Source organism: Schistocerca cancellata, chromosome 1, assembly GCF_023864275.1.
Source record: "Schistocerca cancellata isolate TAMUIC-IGC-003103 chromosome 1, iqSchCanc2.1, whole genome shotgun sequence".
NCBI classification, from domain to species: domain Eukaryota; kingdom Metazoa; phylum Arthropoda; class Insecta; order Orthoptera; family Acrididae; genus Schistocerca; species Schistocerca cancellata.
This window is the reverse complement of record NC_064626.1, coordinates 280,580,870-280,598,656: the sequence shown is the minus strand read 5'-3', so window position 1 is coordinate 280,598,656 and position 17,787 is coordinate 280,580,870. Positions and strand designations below refer to the sequence as shown.

At 41.9% G+C, this 17,787-nt stretch overlaps 1 protein-coding gene across 1 annotated transcript in view; it reads right to left on the bottom strand.

Moving 5' to 3' along the window:
- Positions 1 to 16,456, bottom strand: part of LOC126170003 (uncharacterized) — a 435,162-nt gene extending 418,706 nt beyond the window's left edge. The window contains exon 1 of the mRNA XM_049920693.1: positions 16,309 to 16,456. Coding sequence (XP_049776650.1) covers positions 16,309 to 16,453 — 145 coding nt within the window. The 5' untranslated portion in view covers positions 16,454 to 16,456. The remainder of the gene's footprint in view (positions 1 to 16,308) is intronic.
- Between the last annotated feature and the right edge of the window lie 1,331 nt (positions 16,457 to 17,787).

Genomic DNA, 17,787 nt, shown 5'->3' with positions numbered 1-17,787 from the left:
TTCAGTGAATTAGCAGCCTGTTTACCATATTTGGTTTTTGACTGTGTGATGTTATCAATCGAGATGCATCAAGAGAGTAGCAACAATCAGCATCGGGAGAGAGCCTGCGAGGTGGTGCAGTAATGCAGTGTTAAGACACTGGAATCGCACTGGGTGGGAGTGGGCGGGGGCACAATTCGTATTGGCATTTTCTGTGCTCCCCCACCCCCACCCCCCACCCCCAAGCCCCAAATCGCCTTATGTAAATCCCAGACCGGCTCCTTTGAAAAGGTTACCAACTGTTTCTACCACAACCTCTCCAAAGATCGAGCTTGTGTTTCGTATTTGATGGCCTCGTTCCCGACTGAAGGTTAGAGTAATTCCTTTTGTTTTTTAGAATCATGTTTTGAAAGGAAGTGTTTGTGATGTTGTACTTAGCGTCTAATCGTGTTACATGAGTACTATGCATTACGGTGGAGATGGTATGGACGTCTAAATTGGCGTTTTAGCAAAGAAACGTTTAGGCAGATCATTCAGATTTTGACTGTAAACTAAATGTAGATGAAAACAAAGGAGTAATTTATTAACCAAATTTCGAAACACATGTTTTATTTCTTAATCGCATTTATGACCAATAGTCGATATGATGAGATTCTAGATCCGTATGTAAAGTGTGAGCAGTTGCACTTACAGCGAAAATAGAGAATTAACTATTTATTTTCACCTGAAAGATAAAGTCCTGATAAATGCAGAGGAGCCTTGTCGTGCTTCCGGTGTTGTCGGAACGCACGTACTGACCGTTTTGTGCAATACATTGGCCATTGGTTGGAACAGTGTGTGTCTGGCAGAAGTCATTTATGACTATAAATCTGACTCACTTACTCAATACTTTCGTGAAACTGTCTCGGCGATTCAGTCTTCCCGAACGAAAGCGTGTTCCTAATTTAAATTGAATAATTTCATAACCTTGATGAACTCATAAGGCTTTCATGTGAGAAGACGATATAATGGCACGTAGTGGCACATAACGGAAAAATTGCCAGCCGTTAAAATAAAGGGTAGCGCAACTTTTTCTTTTATGATACATTGCACGGAAGACTTTTATCTAATTAACTATATATTTTAACGCTGCGGATTCAACAAATTGCTCCATGTTATCTCGTTATAGCTTATTACTTTGTGAAGAGAGAACAACAATAATAGCAGTTCGGGGTAGCCACACTAACTGGGGCGCCTTGCCACGGTTTGCGCGGATCGCTCCTTCAGAGGTTCCAGCCCTCCGTCGGGTTTGAGTGTGTGTGTGTGTTGTCCTTAGTGTGAGTTAGTTTAAGTTCAGTTGAGTAGTGTGTAAGCCTACGGACCAATGACCTCAGCAGTTTGGTCCCGTAGGAACTTGCCACAAATTTCCTAATTTTCTAACAGTAATAAATGAGAAAATGTATTAGCCGCCAAAGCATCTACCTTAATAAAATCTGTAGACAGAAATTTTTAACGCATATTGAGATGCTTATTTAACTTATAAATTATTACAAGTCTTATCTTTAGAAGAGTTTAGGTTTTATTTACAACAAACCAGAGTACACAAAAATTCATCGCGACGTTCACATATTAGTTCACTTGTTGACGCTTAAAATGATTTACTATTTAAGACTCGAAATGATTTGATATTATTATTAGCATCATGCGTCGGCTTTGGATACACTTACTTTTAAAAGAGGAATGTGCTGTGGGACAGCTATATCGATTAAGCCGTGATGGGGCTCGCGTTGGTGCTGTTTGTAAGTTTCCGCACTCTGTTGGAGGCCAGACGGTAACGTTTAGTTGGCATGGTTGCGGTTGTTTGTCTACATCTCATGTTGCCTGGCGCCAATTGGTTTCGCAAGCGTTGCCTGTCCGCTAGTAGCAGCAGCGGCCGTTATCGATATGTAGTAACTGTAGCCCAATCTTTGGGGAGACGCCATTATTTTTCCAAATCGTGTCAGTGTGCCAGTTCGGTTGGGGACTCAGGAGGATCCAGGTCCGCACAGTGCGAGAACAAGCTGGGACCGCGGGCAGCGCGCATGCACTGCCAGATGGAAGGGCTGTGGTCACGAGACCAGATCTTGCAGGCTTTAAGATGAGTGCATTTGAATTCAAGTAGAGAAATCTCCACCATTGTGACATCTCGCGGTTCTCCAGTGACTTGGGTTCGTGTTGCTGCTCGTAGTGTCGCCGAGGCGAAGAGCAGCGAGTAGAGTGCTTGGGGAAAGCGTATCTGATTAGCTATCCTCGACTGAGGCCAAGAGTGTGATACAGTGGATCGAGGAACACAGTAGCGAGTTCCAGTTGATGTGCTGGCCCCCAAAACCCGCCGGATATGAACTCAGTCGAACACATCCTAAATGTTATTGAACGTTGTGTCACAGCTCATCGCCCACATTAGCGGTTTTAGATTACCTGCGTGTCCAGATGTGGTGGCAACTACCTCCTACGACCTACCAGGGCCTCATAGTTTCCAAGTCACGAAGCGTCGCCGCCATTATTCGTGCCAGAGGTGGATATATCGGCTATTGGGGCAGTGGTTGGTCAGTGTACGGCGCAGGATCTAACACGCTGCATTTCAGCGGTGGAAACAGTACTAACAAGGGAACCTCCCCATAGCACCCCCCTCAGATTTAGTTATAAGCTGGCACAGTGGATAGGCCTTGAAAAACTGAACACAGATCAATCGAGAAAATAGGAAGAAGTTGTGTGGAACTATGAAAAACATAAGCAAAATATACAAACTGAGTAGTCCAAGCGCAAGATAGACAACATCATTGATAATGTATGCTCAGGAGCGCCGTGGTCCCGTGGTTATCGTGAGCACATGCGGAACGAGAGGACCTTGGTTCAAGTCTTCCCTCGAGTGAAAATTTTAATTTCTGTATTTTCGCAAAGTTATGATCCGTCCGTTCGTTCATTGACGTCTCTGTTCACTGTAATAAGTTTAGTGTCTGTGTTTTGCGACCGTACCGCAAAACCGTGCGATTAGTAGACGAAAGGACGTGCCTCTCCAATGAGAACCGAAAACATTTGATCGCAAGGTCATAGGTCAACCGATTCCTCCACAGGAAAACACGTCTGATATATTCTATACGACACTGGTGACGTCATGTGCTTCACATGACAGGAATATGTTGTCGACCCACCTAACTTCTACACTTGCCGAATGGGTAAAAAGATTCTTCTACTTTGCCCGATTTAGGTATTCTTGTGGATGTGATAATCACTCCCAAAAAAGTGTTGAAAACATAAGAGTTTGTCACATAAACTGCAACAAATGAATGCAACAATTTCACAGTCGCACAGTTTTCCCTGTGCTCTCTCAAAACATATGTTTTTAACGTTTTTAAATTTCTCCTTGTGTAGACCGTCAAATCCTGCATATGTCCAAGCAAATCTGAACATGTCCTGGAATTTTGGAGAGCAAAGTTGATTATGTGTGAGTACCTGAACTTTGATAATTGTCTGAAAACAAAAAATTAAACTTTCCACCCGAGGGTAGACTTGAGCCATGGACCTCTCGTTCCGCAGATGCTCACGCTAACCACGGGACCACGGCGCTCCTGAGCTTACATAATCCTTGATATTGCCTATCCATCGCATGGACTACTCAGTTTGTATATTTTGCTTATTTTTTTCATAGTTCCACACAACTTCTACCTGTTTTATCGATTGATCTGTGTTCAGTTTTTCAAGGCCTATCCACTGTGCCAACTTATAACTAAATCTGAGGGGGGTTCGATGGGGAGGTTCCCTTGTGAGTAGTTTTTCAGATCACTGTGGAACAAGATGCAATATAAACCTAGCTAAAATACAAATTGGGGCCGTGAATTATGGAAATTAAATGTTAGTTTCCTTGAACATGAAACTTTAGAACACATATCCATGAGACTTGGAACCTGAACGTTAGACGACAGCGAAGATATCACCCTAGAATTTATTAGGGGACACAGCATGTGAAGAATAGTTTAGCTGGTCTTTGATCACATATGCAAAAGAAAATAATACACGAATAAATAACGCAATAGAATGTTGTTGTTTCTGCTTACGTCTATACAGCAAACCGGTTTTATCTCCTGACTGTTTCCGAAATATAAAGAACACAAAAGCAATTTTAACAAAGTTACAACTGAAGAAGCTAGAGGGTTTCGAAGTTAAGTCGAGATCGTAATGGCTCAATTAAGATTGTTACTCCTTTTACTTTTCCCAAAGACAGTGGCATTGAACAGAAGAATAAGAGCAGAAGGAAAACCTTCGTGGCTAAATTGCGTGCTGAAAATGAGATGATACGTAGTTAGTGAAATCCATCGCTTTTATAAATAACCGTAAGCTGTGACATCTTATGAGCAGCGATCGACAAATCTCCTTGTAGGCACAGATACTTTGGTAGCAGAGGATGATAATACTGAGACAATGACAACTTGTTTCTAGTGGAGAGCTGCAAGACAGCATAAAAGAATCCCCAATGAATATTAAACCAGACGCAGGTGGGCTACCAGTGGACTTTTTTAAAAGGCTTGGGAAGGGGATTGGAGAGTAGCTTACCGCCGCCGTTAACAAAGCCATCACTCGTACCTCCATACCACCAGCTTCAAAAAAGATGTGAGGGTATTAATCCAAAAGATAGGAGAACTATAAGTTTAATTAACACTAATTTTAAAATAGCTGCAGAGCAATAAAAGAGCGAATGCTCAGGATAATACAAAAGGCAATAGGACACGACGAAACAGATCTGCCTTCACGCAGCATTCTTAAAGCCGTCAATGAGTACAGAGATGTTGTGTCAGTCATCACAGCGAGTAAAGCTTAAGATCCTTAGTCTTTATCGATTATTCCAAGACGTTAGATCGAATCAATCACTGTTACGCTTTTTTAGCCCTTATATAAATTGAATTTTGCGATCACTTCCCAAACTTCCTTCTGAATATGATCACATGGATGAAAGATGGAATATTTACTAATGGACATTGCATCTGAGACATCAAAATTGATAGGGGGGAGGGGGGGGGGGTGGAGGCACAAGGCAGTCCGTTCTGGATGTTCTTATATAGTATAGCAACTGAACGTCTCATTATAAAGCTTAACTGGGAATTGGATGGGCTTAAGATGCTGTCGATTAAAAAGGGGACCAATACCTGACGGAAAAATATGCACCATATATGAAAATTACCAGGCGTGTTTCTACATCTCAGGGATGAAATCTATTATCCTCTTGCGCCATTCGCGTAAGAGTGGCACTAGTACCCTCACCATGAGAATGGAAATCATGTTTGCTTCATATAAACGCTGCAATGGTCAGGAGCGTTAGTTACCTTTGAGGTTAGGCGCGGTGAATTGATGTTAGTCACGAATAACTTTAAGACAACAAAGACGCCAATATCAACACCTCACTAAGTTTGAACCAGAACGTATAATAGAGCTACGGAAAACTGGATGGTCCTTTTGCTATATTGCAGAATGATATGCCAGTAATGTAGCCACTGCGCTGGCAGCTGTGGTCAAGAGAATGTACGGTCGCAAGGAACCCGGGCTCCGGACGGACACTTCGCAATACCAAGAGTGAAGACTATGGAGTCCGGTATCAGGTTTGATGCATCGTGCTGCATCTTCAGTAGCAATTTCCGCAGCAGTTGGCACTACAGTGACACGACTGACTGTAACAAATCGATTAGTTCAAGGATAGCTCCGAGGTAGACGTCCTGTAGAGTGCCCTTCACTGACTCCAAACAACCGCCATTTGTGATATCAATCGAAAGCTCATTGGAGGGGAGGTTAGAGGTCTGTTGTATTTTCTGATGAAAGTTGGTTCTCTGTAGGTGCCGGTGATGGCCGTGTGTAGAACAGAATGAGACTAGTTGAGGGCTTACAGACAATCTGCGTGCTAGTCACACTGGGCCTACACCTGGGATTATGATCTGGGGTGCAATTTCGTATGAAAGCACGAGCTCTCTCATGGTTATCATGAGCATTCTGGCTCCAAAATTGTACGTCAGCCTCATGATTCGACATGTTGTGCAGCCTTTCATGAACGGCATTCCTGGCGGTATTTTCCAACACGATAACGCTCGCTTACGCCAATATACTCTGTTCATTGTCTACATATTGCCTCGGCCTGGTCGATCACAGTCTATCTCCAATTGAGCACTCATGGGGCATTGGTGGAAGACGATTCCCAAGTGATGCACAACCAGCCTTAACCGGCTCTGTATTGACCAATCACATGCGACGGGTGTGGAACTCCATCCTACCATTTGACATTCGGAAACTGCACAACAGGGTGCGTGCACGTTTACGTGGCTGCATTCAACATTCTGTCGCCTGTACCTTTTAGCAGCGCATCGGCAGTTGACATTTGCAATGGCTTACATCACGGTTACAATAACCTTTGATCGTGCAGAGTTAATCACTTAAATATGTCACCAAGATAAATGCATTCTCTCAAAGTCATCACTCTACAAGAATTATTTTAACGTGTTGCGATTTTTTCCCACCAGTGTATATATGCACGCGATTTGAGTGTAATAATCAGGAATGATAATAACACGACAAAATTAAAGAGCGAATTTTCAACTTTACTGCACAGCTACAGGTGCAGAACTGAACAGACAACAAGTTCGTTTCTTAATATGAGTGGTTTCCGAAACACAAGATTGGAATGGGCGAACTCTACAAAACACCAAAAATCACTGAAAATTACATTTTATATGTGCCCTCTAGGAATGGCTGCAGCTAACTGGAAACAAATGCTTGACAAATTTCTGGGAATGGTGTAAGAACACAAAAAAAACAGAGAATTGAATGAAAGACACACAGTGCAGTTGATCGACTACACTAGCCCTTTAATAGCTTTTCATCACGGCAAATGCCTACTTATTCCTTTGGGAATTGCGAAGGACCATACGAGAAAGCTTTGCCAGCTCTTAACGTGGGGAACATGTATTTCAAAGGTGTGCTGGTAAGACATCCTTGTGGTAGGGAGAAGGCGGCTTAGGTGTGTCCGATAACCGACTGAAGACATAGGGCTTATTTATCTACAGGACGCAGAAAATTATTCAAATATACCGTGAACGTATAACATCCTTATTAATTAACACATCAGCGCCAAAGGATTTAGATCCACCTGTAGACATACCGTCACTAACTTTTGAATTAGAGCATGTCAGTATTTATTTTATCGATGTAAGCCATATTCAAAGAATCTGTAGAATTGAAAGCAATATCACCAAAGCATCCGTCTACCAGCCAACTGCACCGAAGAAAGTAAAAAACTTAATGGGTGCCAAGAAATCAAGGAAAATTCGGAGAATATCTGGAGCAACATTAACGGGGAAGTCTTTTCTACAAAATTACAGCCTACATGGTATCTAGTTGCTGATGAAATTCTATCAACAAATAACATACTCCATACAATAGTTGTGTCACGAACTACTATCGTAAGTGTAGACTAGTCGACACTATAATACGTCTTTTTACTCCTAATAAGAACTGACGGGAGATGTATCACAACACAGTAACTGACGGCACCGGATTCTTCTCACATCTCGTAACAAAATTGTAGCACCATTATCTGATTGCACAGTAATTTTTTCAGTTACGTCACCAATACAATTGGATGTAAAATAACTGACGAGTACAGATCGTGTATTGTACCAAAATTCTATAAAGCTTACTCCAGAAGACAATATATGAGCTATTTTGGCTAATGTTGAAATTAATAGCAATATTTCATAAGCGAGGAGTAGGATGTATGATGAAGTTAGACAACAGTACATTCGGGTACAAGACATTTTAAGGAAACGTGGACATCACATGCTTACAACATGAACAAGTCCAATTCAGTGTCTGTTATCTATGTAACGGATGGTAACAACTCTGTGGCATAAGAGTTCTGCTGATTTTACTGTTTCTTCCATCTTTAAGCCATATACGTTGGAGACTTTACATATACATACAACTGCCCGCATCTCGTGGTCGTGCGGTAGCGTTCTCGCTTCCCACGCCCGGGTTCCCGGGTTCGATTCCCGGCGGGGTCAGGGATTTTCTCTGCCTCGTGATGGCTGGGTGTTTCGTGCTGTCCTTAGGTTAGTTAGGTTTAAGTAGTTCTAAGTTCTAGGGGACTTATGACCACAGCAGTTGAGTCCCATAGTGCTCAGAGCCATTTTTTTTTATACATACAACTATGAACAACTTAAATTGGATGGAACACATAGAAAAAGTTGTTGGTAAAGCTAACCAAAGACTGCGTTTTATTGACAGGACACTTAGAAAATGTAACAGATCTACTAAGGACACTGCCTAAACTACGTGACCGTCCTCTATTAGCATGCAGCTGCGCGTTGTGGGATCCTTACCAGATACGACTGACAGCGTACATCGAGAAAGTTCAAAGAAGGGCAGCACCTTTTGTATTATCGCGAAATGTGGGAGAGAGTGTCACTGAAATGATAGAGGATTTGGGCTGGACATCATTAAAAGAAAGGCGTTTTTCGTTAAGATGGAATCATCTCACGAAATTCCAGTCACCAACTTTCTCCTCCGAATGCAACAATATTTTTTTGACACCGACCTACGTAGGAGGAAACGATCACCAGGATAAAATAAGGAAAATCAGAGCTCGTATATAAAGTTACAAGTGTTCGTTCTTTCCGCGCGCTGTACGAGATTGGAGTAAAAGATTAGTTGTGAAGTTGGATCGATGTACTCTCTACCAGGCACTTAAATGTGATTTGCAGAGTATCCATCTAGATGTATTTCACCTCACTTCAACAGCTATCTTTAAGACTTATTTATTTACTTCTCTGATGAAGAAGATGATCAACGCAGATTCATAAATAATCCATTTTTCATATGTTTCTCTTCCAAGAAAACAAAAACGAATCGTTTTATGTGGATTCATCTGCATAATTCATTGATTTACCTGAACAACGATTTTTTATTGAATCCAGAAGCAATTATTTTCTGACGAAGAGTCAAGTGCTTATGTTTATTGCAGTATCTGAATAATATATTTCTTAATAACAGAAACGAATTAAGTTTTTGAAGGGAACCATATTTTGTTTAATGTTGAAGAAGTTGAGCCAGTGAAGGCAAAAATGGCAAGTACATGGACGGATGGTGTATGGAGGCCCCAAACAAGAAACAGTTTTTAAAAAAAGTAAGGGAAAAAGTACGTTAGCGCGCCGGAATCCCATGCCAGCAGTCCAGGTTTGATGCTCGGCCGTGTCGGAGGTATTTTCAGCTCGGGAACTCGGTGTTGCGTCGTCTTCATCATTTCATCATGATCAACACGTAAGTCGTCGAAGTGGAGCCAGCTAAAAGGATCTGCACCAGGCGACCGGTTTACCCGACGGCAGGCCCTGGCCATACGCACATTTCATTTCAGTTCATTATTTAATACATGTAACAGAAGTAGCTAATGACATGGCAAGTATTCCACCTTCGTACCACTCCTTTAAATGACCTTAGCTCTTGCGAGCTCTTTGCTCATGTTAATATCTGGCAATGTCGACTTCGATTGTAGCTACTTAAAAATTAAAATACTGTGCATATACGTATCGTATTAATTGAGGAACTATTTGCTTCCCGAAATAACGTTAACTCAAATATTCTCTATGATGTCCATTAAGTCAAGGACGAAAATTAATGTAAGCTAAAGTTTAGTCATTTGAAATAAATTCGCATAAAAATCTGGTTTCTCAGTACCCGATAAAACAGCATCTATTTCTTTTTATTCACTGGAATAATTTCCATTGCAAATGATGTGCGAATTTTCGTGAATGTGTAATGCTTTCCAGAACATCGTCACGGAGTTGTTCTCTCCCATGTACATTTCGTAATTAAGGCTCGAAGCTGTAGACAAAACATCCAGAAAATGGAACTGGTCCTCTTAACAAACCAGAACAGCGAACAAAATGCTCTGTATAATGAAACAAACCAAGAGAGGAAGAAAACTAGAATTATTTTTTAACATCTACTGTCAGAAATGGTGTGCATAATACGAATAACTTTTTAATTTGAAATTTGGCATTTTGAGTATAATCGTTACCGGGAAGAATCTTAAACTCTACACCTTAGTGTACCCTGTGTTGGGCTTCCTCCTATAATAAATCTATTTGTTTGAATGGTGCTCGAACAGACAGTGTTGTTATTGATTCATCTACTAAGGCGCCACTAACAATACAAATTTATGGCTTTAATTCGTTCGGTAGATTACCTCCCCCCACTCCCCCCACCCCCGCATTTTTGGCAAACTCGTACTTATTTCTTCTCCGGTAACCGTCGCTGGGCTTGCATTACTGGTACAAGACCACTTCCGACGAAGTGCGAGGTTCCGCGCTAGGTTCCCGTCTTAACCTGTCCGGAAGTCTCAGCGGATTCTCTACTTTTTGAAAGATTCAGTTTTAGTTTTCAACTTTGTTGTCTCTATGCCTCTCGTATACCAATATCTTTTTAAAATCGTCACTAGAGTGAAAACACATGGCATCAGCACATTTAAAACTCGCATCCATATCGCCACGGGAAACTAAAATGCGACCTCAGTTTTGCGTTTCTCGAAATCACGAAGCCTGTCGTATTGTTGGATAGAAAGTTCGGAAAGAACTCTCTTCCTACGGAACGTCGGTTATAATGTTCTACTAATACTGAAACTGCTATTGCTGTTGCGAAATAACAAACTTTTCGAAGCACAAATATTTGCACATCGTGCTTAAAAGTAATGCTCTAGAATTTCTAATATGAAAACTATTACGGCTTAAAAAACACAAATTTTATTAGCCTTCTAGCACCAGAGCGCTTCGAATTGTAGCATGTAAAAAGGCGAGATGTAACGTAACTATGTTGATGCGGGAGAAACAGCGTGCTGTGATCAAGTTTCGAAATCAAAGAGTTCGTCGACAACTGGAGCATCCCCCCCCCCCCCCTTTTCAGTTCTGCAAGACGATGCCAGACAACTCACGACCGTTTCAACATGTGGAACAATCCGACCCTTTGGTGCGCAGCCATCGATTATTCTCCGTACTTTCCCGAATTGCCCCCACCTGAGTTTCACCGTTTCCAAAACTACACGAACACCTCCGAGGGATTAACCTTGATAGTGATGAAGTGGTGCAACGAGAGGTGAGGTTCTGGCTCCCTCCTCAAAGTCAAACATTCTGCCGCGACAGTATCAACAAACTGGCCTCTCGTTGCGAGGAATGTGTTCGTCATGGGGGTCACTATGTCGAAAAACGAATATGAAGACATAAAGAATAGAGTTGTATAATGTTAATACCGTCTATTTTATTTAAAAATCTGTAAGAGTTCTCATATTAAAAATTGGGAGGCATTGTTTCTCAGCACGCCTTCGTATGAGATAAATATTGACTACAAACCTCCTTTTTTCCCACGTGAACAATGACAGGCATTGAGAAAATCAAAAATTTGGACAAAATTGTTAAGATGAGTAACAGCGATCTGGTGATAGATCTTCGTTAAAATGGCAATCTAGGCCACAGTCTAGACTATTCTTTCAAGTTATTTTGAGGCAATAGAGACTGTTTAAATAAGTCGCAAATCTGCTAGTGTGTATGATTCATTTGAGTCGAAACTCGTTGAAGCATTCGCACGTGCTCCGCAGAAATACAATGTTCTTTGTATTTTATTAAAAATGAAACTCCTCCAGCTGTATTAAGATTTTATATTTATTTGGCTACTACTTCCGACGTTGCGTCAACGCCATCTACACGCCCGTACACTTTTACGAAATCATGTATGTGTGGCTGCGTACTAGATGTCCGCGTTGAGTCTAATACATGCGCCACATGGATGGCGGGCAGTAGCTAGTTCTATTCTTAGGTAGTTTCTCGGTATTAAAATCTACACTTTCAATTACTTGCGTACTGAGTCGATATGGTCGTATAGATCACCGGGAACTATCTGCAGGACAGAATTTTTCTTCAAAAAATATTTAGATGCAACATTAAAGCTGTCCAGCTCTCTGAACAGCAGCTATGCAAATGTGACTTCCTGACAAGTCCTTGAGTTATCAAGACGTTTCTGTCCGAGTATTGTGACCTGTCGATGCCTGTGAGTTTCCTTGAATGGACAACGGCCCACCCTCTTCCACTTTTTCTTTAGCTGAGTAAATATTCCGCTTCTATTGATTTCATTGTGGATTTGAGCGATAAGCTCCTTCCTTCGTTAGTTGTTTGGATAAATGCACATTATAAACTACAGTTAAAGGGTAGTTCAATATAAATGAAAAAGCCTTCTGATATGCCTCACGGAAGCTCAATAAGACCGCTGGTGCCCTCAGTATAAGATAAGATCAGCAGCACTCAAACGTTGCTTGGTAACGATTCTGTTGTCTACAATGTAGTTTGACCGCTGGAAGGTTGTGGAAAAATTTAGACCTCAGCCTCTTCTAATAGTGTACAGCTGTCATCTTCCTTTAAATGAGGAAAGTGCAATATGATGTCAATGCACTGGAGCGAAAATCCTATTAAGTGCTGACTTTCGACACTCTGTTGCTTCATTCAAATAACTTGGGCTAATATTACAACGTAGTAAGAAGTAATAAACGGAATTTAAGTGTGAAACAATAACGCGTCTAAAAGTGTTGAATGTGGCAAGTTTTAACTTCTTGGAGTATCTGACGTTAGCGGTACCTTTAATTAGATTGTTGAGACCAGAGAAAAATAACGGTCCACAATGTTTCGTGCCAGCTAAGTGGAGAATTGTGTGTGGATATTTTCTACTCAATTCACGGGTGTAACTTCAGAAACAATGTTAAAAACTAGAAAACATTATATCCTGATGTACATCTTGCAAGTATCGTTTGTAACATTTGCACCTAATGTCGTCGAACGGTACCAGGTCTTGGTAGAAGACCATTTCGTAAATCATTAACTGATATATGTTTTCATCATATGTCACGTGAACTGTTCCTTTGCATCTCCTACTCGGTATGGAAACTGCAACGAAATACAACACTCAATTTTGACACTTAGTGGTGCCCGTATCATTCCATTTATTATTACGTACTACACCCCAGTGCGCATCAGAAGCCATAATAAATTTGCTCGAACAGCGCAGTCATGTTCTTCTAATGCATCAGGAAAAATATTAACACCCATAGTATACGTAATTACGGAGCAAAAATTTGAAGTTTTGCTGTATTCTGTAGTAAAAAACCAGAAATTGACTAGACTCATCATCTCACTTTATTCTCTAGAAGTGTAGCTGTTTCATTCTAGTTTGACATAAAGTTTACTCATGACTCTCAATAAGCCTTCATACGAGACACCCACACGTCATGATAAAGCGGCAGACGGTACAAGAGAGGAGCGCTCCTCTCCGAGAGGTTAACACTTGAAATTCCGAGAGCGTACGTGCGGAGACGAGCAAGGCAACATAGTACCACCTGCCGCGTACTTTTCGCGAAATGACCAGCGCGGGAAAAACAGAGAGACTAGAGTTCACACTGGTGAAACTAGATAATCGTTCATGCCTGGCACGATTCTCGACTGCAGCAGGAAAGGGGGTCATTTATAAAGGTCCAACAATCACCCTTCGCCACACATTGACAGCGGGCTTGTAGAGTGTAGATGCAGATAACAGTAGTAGTTTTTCTACGACCGAATGAAAAAAAACACATAAAAACACAGCGGTGTTTCATATCTATTTTTTTGGGTTGAATGCTTGTTGACATTATGTTCGAAGTATAAAAGGGACGTAAAAAACATTATTTTGTTTTTAAAACAAGGAAGTTACTACAGCCGTTACACAAGGTTCGATGAGGCTGGAGTGGTGAAGGCGATTGCGTTTTTTTTTACTTTTTTTTTTTCAATGAACCAATCTGGCATTTGTTTTAATCGATAAAGAGCCACCGAGGGGATGTTAATTTTGGATAGCTGAACTGGGACCTGGATCCCGAACCTCCTGAATTGTACAACTGCCGTCTTGTCGATGTTCACATAAAAGAGTCTCACATTAGACACATATTACATTACGTATGTAACACTGTAAAGCCATTTTCTGCAACCCCTATTCCTGTTGTAATTAGAGGAGATCGTACGACGGACTGTTCGGAAGTAATGCTTCCAACCTTTTTATGTGAAAACTCTTAAAGTTTTTTAAATTAAAAAGACATCACTAACATTCCACAGCTTGATTCTTCATGTCCACATATTTCTAACCTTCTGCCGATGAAGGGCTCCCAATTGCGACGTATAACGTAACTACGTCGGTGCGTGAGGAACAAAATGTTGTGCCGGCCGGAGTGGCCGAGCGGTTAAAGGCGCTACAGTCTGGGACCGCACAACCGCTGCGGTCGCAGGTTCGAATCCTGCCTCGGGCATGGGTGTGTGTGATGTCCTTAGGTTAGTTAGGTTTAAGTAGTTCTAAGTTCTAGGGGACTTATGACCACAGCAGTTGAGTCCCATAGTGCTCAGAGCCATCTGAACCATTTTTTGAACAAAATGTTGTAATCAGACTTAGAATGCAAAGCGTTCGTCCACACGTGGATCACTTCAGCATGACAATTCCAGACCATACGGCGGCCGGGGTGGCCGAGCGGTTATAGGCGCTTCAGTCTGGAACCGCGCCACCACTGCGGTCGCAGGTTCGAATCCAGCCTCGGGCATGGATGTGTGTGATGTCCTTAGGTTAGTTAGGCTGAAGTAGTTCTAAGTTCTAAGAGACTGATGACCTCAGATGTTAAGTCCCATAGTGCTCAGAGCCATTTCGAACCAGACCACACATAAGCGCTGCGACATCTGCGACTTGTGTTCCCTGTCATCGCTCACCCTCCATACCGTACCGACTTGGCCTATCCCACTTTCATCTGTTTACAAAAATCTTTAAAAAAACGACGTCGAGTACTTCATTTTGATATTGATGAAGTGTTGCAAGCAGAGGCGAAGCTGTGGTTTCGCCCTCAAAGTCAGACAATCTACAGTGACGGCATCAACAAACAGGTAATAAAGATGTAAAATTCAAAAATTGAATAACGTTTGGTTTATTTAAAAAGCTCTAAGAATTGTCACATAAAAGATTCAGAAGCATTATCTTTAATTACTTTTCAGTGCACACACACACACACACACACACACACACACACACACACACACACACATATATATATATATATATATATATATATATATATATATATAATAGCGTTCACAGTGCGATGGTCTTATCATGCGCTCGACGTACTACATAATAACCTACTACATATCTAATATGTATCACTGCGTCGTGCAGATCCATCTTGTTAATTAAAGTATGGTAATTTAACTCTTCATACGTTACACAACTGGGTACTGTACGAAGAAGAATTTGGGCTTCGATTCGTTATTTTCTGCCTCTCTTTATCTATAATCCCTACTCGGGATTGACAACAGTTTAAAATTGCGTATTGCCATGACACGTTTATTTAGTACGGTTCTGGAAGATGCCTTATAACAATTGTACTACCTTCTGTCTTATCCGAAAGTAGTTACTGTATAGCATTAGACCATTTAGCGATTCTTGTGATATCATTAAAATTTGCGTGTTCCACTCCCAAGTAGGCCACCTTGTCTTTGTGATTATGTAGTCACCTACAATCAACCTAGATAGCTATGAGAATTGATCTATGAGAAAGCTACAGATTTTTGTTTACTTTGTACCACTGGATACAGAAAAAACGCGTTCTCTAATAACGTTCTTGTTAATGGCAAGTTAAATGAAGCAAAGTGTTGTGGTAAGACTACGTCTATAAAATTTCATTGGTTTATTAGCTACACAAAAATTATGTTCAACTCAGTTTCTTCGCCTACCTGAAACAGAACTGTGGCGCAAGATCTGTTGTAACATTTTGGGCAAGTGAACACAGTTAGATAGAAAAATATGTGCTGCGCTTCCGTGATGTACATCTGTATCTTAATCTTCCAAATGCGTTAGTGAAATAATTGTATGCAACTTAACCTCGACAGCCGTATAAATTGTTTACGAGAAGGCAAAGTGAAGGTTCATTTCGTAGGGGATGTGGGAAAATGGATGTGAGTCTACGCCGGAAACCAATTAAGGGGTAATAAATGACGACATACTTACAACGTCTAGTGTTAAGACTGCATTATTTACGAATGACGTAGACGTCCGCTGACTTGAGACACCCGATTCTAAATATATATCTTCTACGACTCGGATAGGTAGCATGACAGACGATTCGTTTCTTTTCTACTTCCATGTAATGAGGTTTACAATACGTTTACTTAAATTTCATAATAATCCACAGCTACAGTAACACCAAAGCTATCACATTGTCTTGACGTAAATATTTACCGGACTCGTCAATCTGTATCTGTGAAGACGCTGCCGTCGACGAGAAGGCGAAGGAGCAGAAGATGAGAAAGGAAGAGCAGACGAGCACCGTGCGCAGTATTCGGCGTCGCGGTCCGGCGAACGATAGCGGAACGTCGGTCACCATGCTGTCATGACAGGTGCGACCTAACAATGAGCGCGTCTCGCGAATCACCGGTCGCCGGGAAACAGCGCAGGCGGCATCGCGTCTCGCTGTGCCTCGCGGACGCTGTCGGCGCAACACTGGCGCGCCGCCGGGCCGTCCGCTGCGAGCCGTCCCAAGGCGCCCCGAGCGCACCCGATCTCCAGCGGAAACGTTCGAAGCAGTACCGCCACACTGACCGAGTTTGCGCATCCACTGATCTTCAATGACTTTCCCATCTGCTCAATGGCTGGAATCTCCGGCATCCTACTTCCCAAGAGTCAACAGATATTTCCACATCTGCACACCTTATTAAAATTGTATAGTAACCCCAAGGCGAGGGCCACACGTTACGTTGTTTCTTTTTTCCTTTTCCATTTTTATTGTTTTTATATAAGACGACGGCGCTATATACACAGCGTGATAATATTTGCAACATGTGGCCCCGGGGTTGCGGAATTTCTGAAGATGTTCGCCATGGTCGAAAGAAACATAGCAAAATAACGAAAAAGTTACCCCCAACGTATGGCTTCTCTACAAGTATAGTTTCTGACAGTCGCTGTTCTCCTACTGGCAAATGCTTACGATTACTAAATCCATTACGGTATTTGGCGGAGGATATTTTGTTTACCAGGCTCACTTCTCCCCTTTCCTCATCAAGTCACGAATGATGCGCGGAAATAATTATTGTTGATAAGCTTCCATGTAAATTCGAATCTCTCGTATTTTACCATGAAGTCTTTTCACTAAATATACGTTGGAAGAAGGAAGATATTGCTTCACTCAACAAATTTTAACAGTAAACCACCACCTTTCTGGTATTGTCTGCTCCTGAAAATAATCGTTGAAATGGCTCTAAGCACCATGGGGTTAAACATCTGAGGTCATCAGTACTGTAGACTTAGAACTACGTAAACCTAACTAACCTAAGGACATGACACAGCCGTTCGGGATTAGCCGAGCGGTCTCAGGCGCTGCAGTCATGGACTGTGCGGCTGGTCCCGGCGGAGGTTCGAGTCCTCCCTCGAGCATGGGTGTGTGTGTTTGTCCTTAGAATAATTTAGGTTAAGTAGTGTGTAAGCTTAGGGACAGATGACCTTACAGTTAAGTCCCATAAGATTTCACACACATTTCAACATTTGGACATGACACACTCCATGCCCGAGGTAGGATTCGAACCTGCGACCGCAGCAGCAGCGCGGTTCCGAGCTACAGCGCCTAGAGCCGCTCCTGAAGTTGGATGATCATCGTCGTGACGTTTTCATGCTTCCTAAATGAATCTTTGAGGAGACGTACTCCACTTCTTCTGGTTTTCTCCT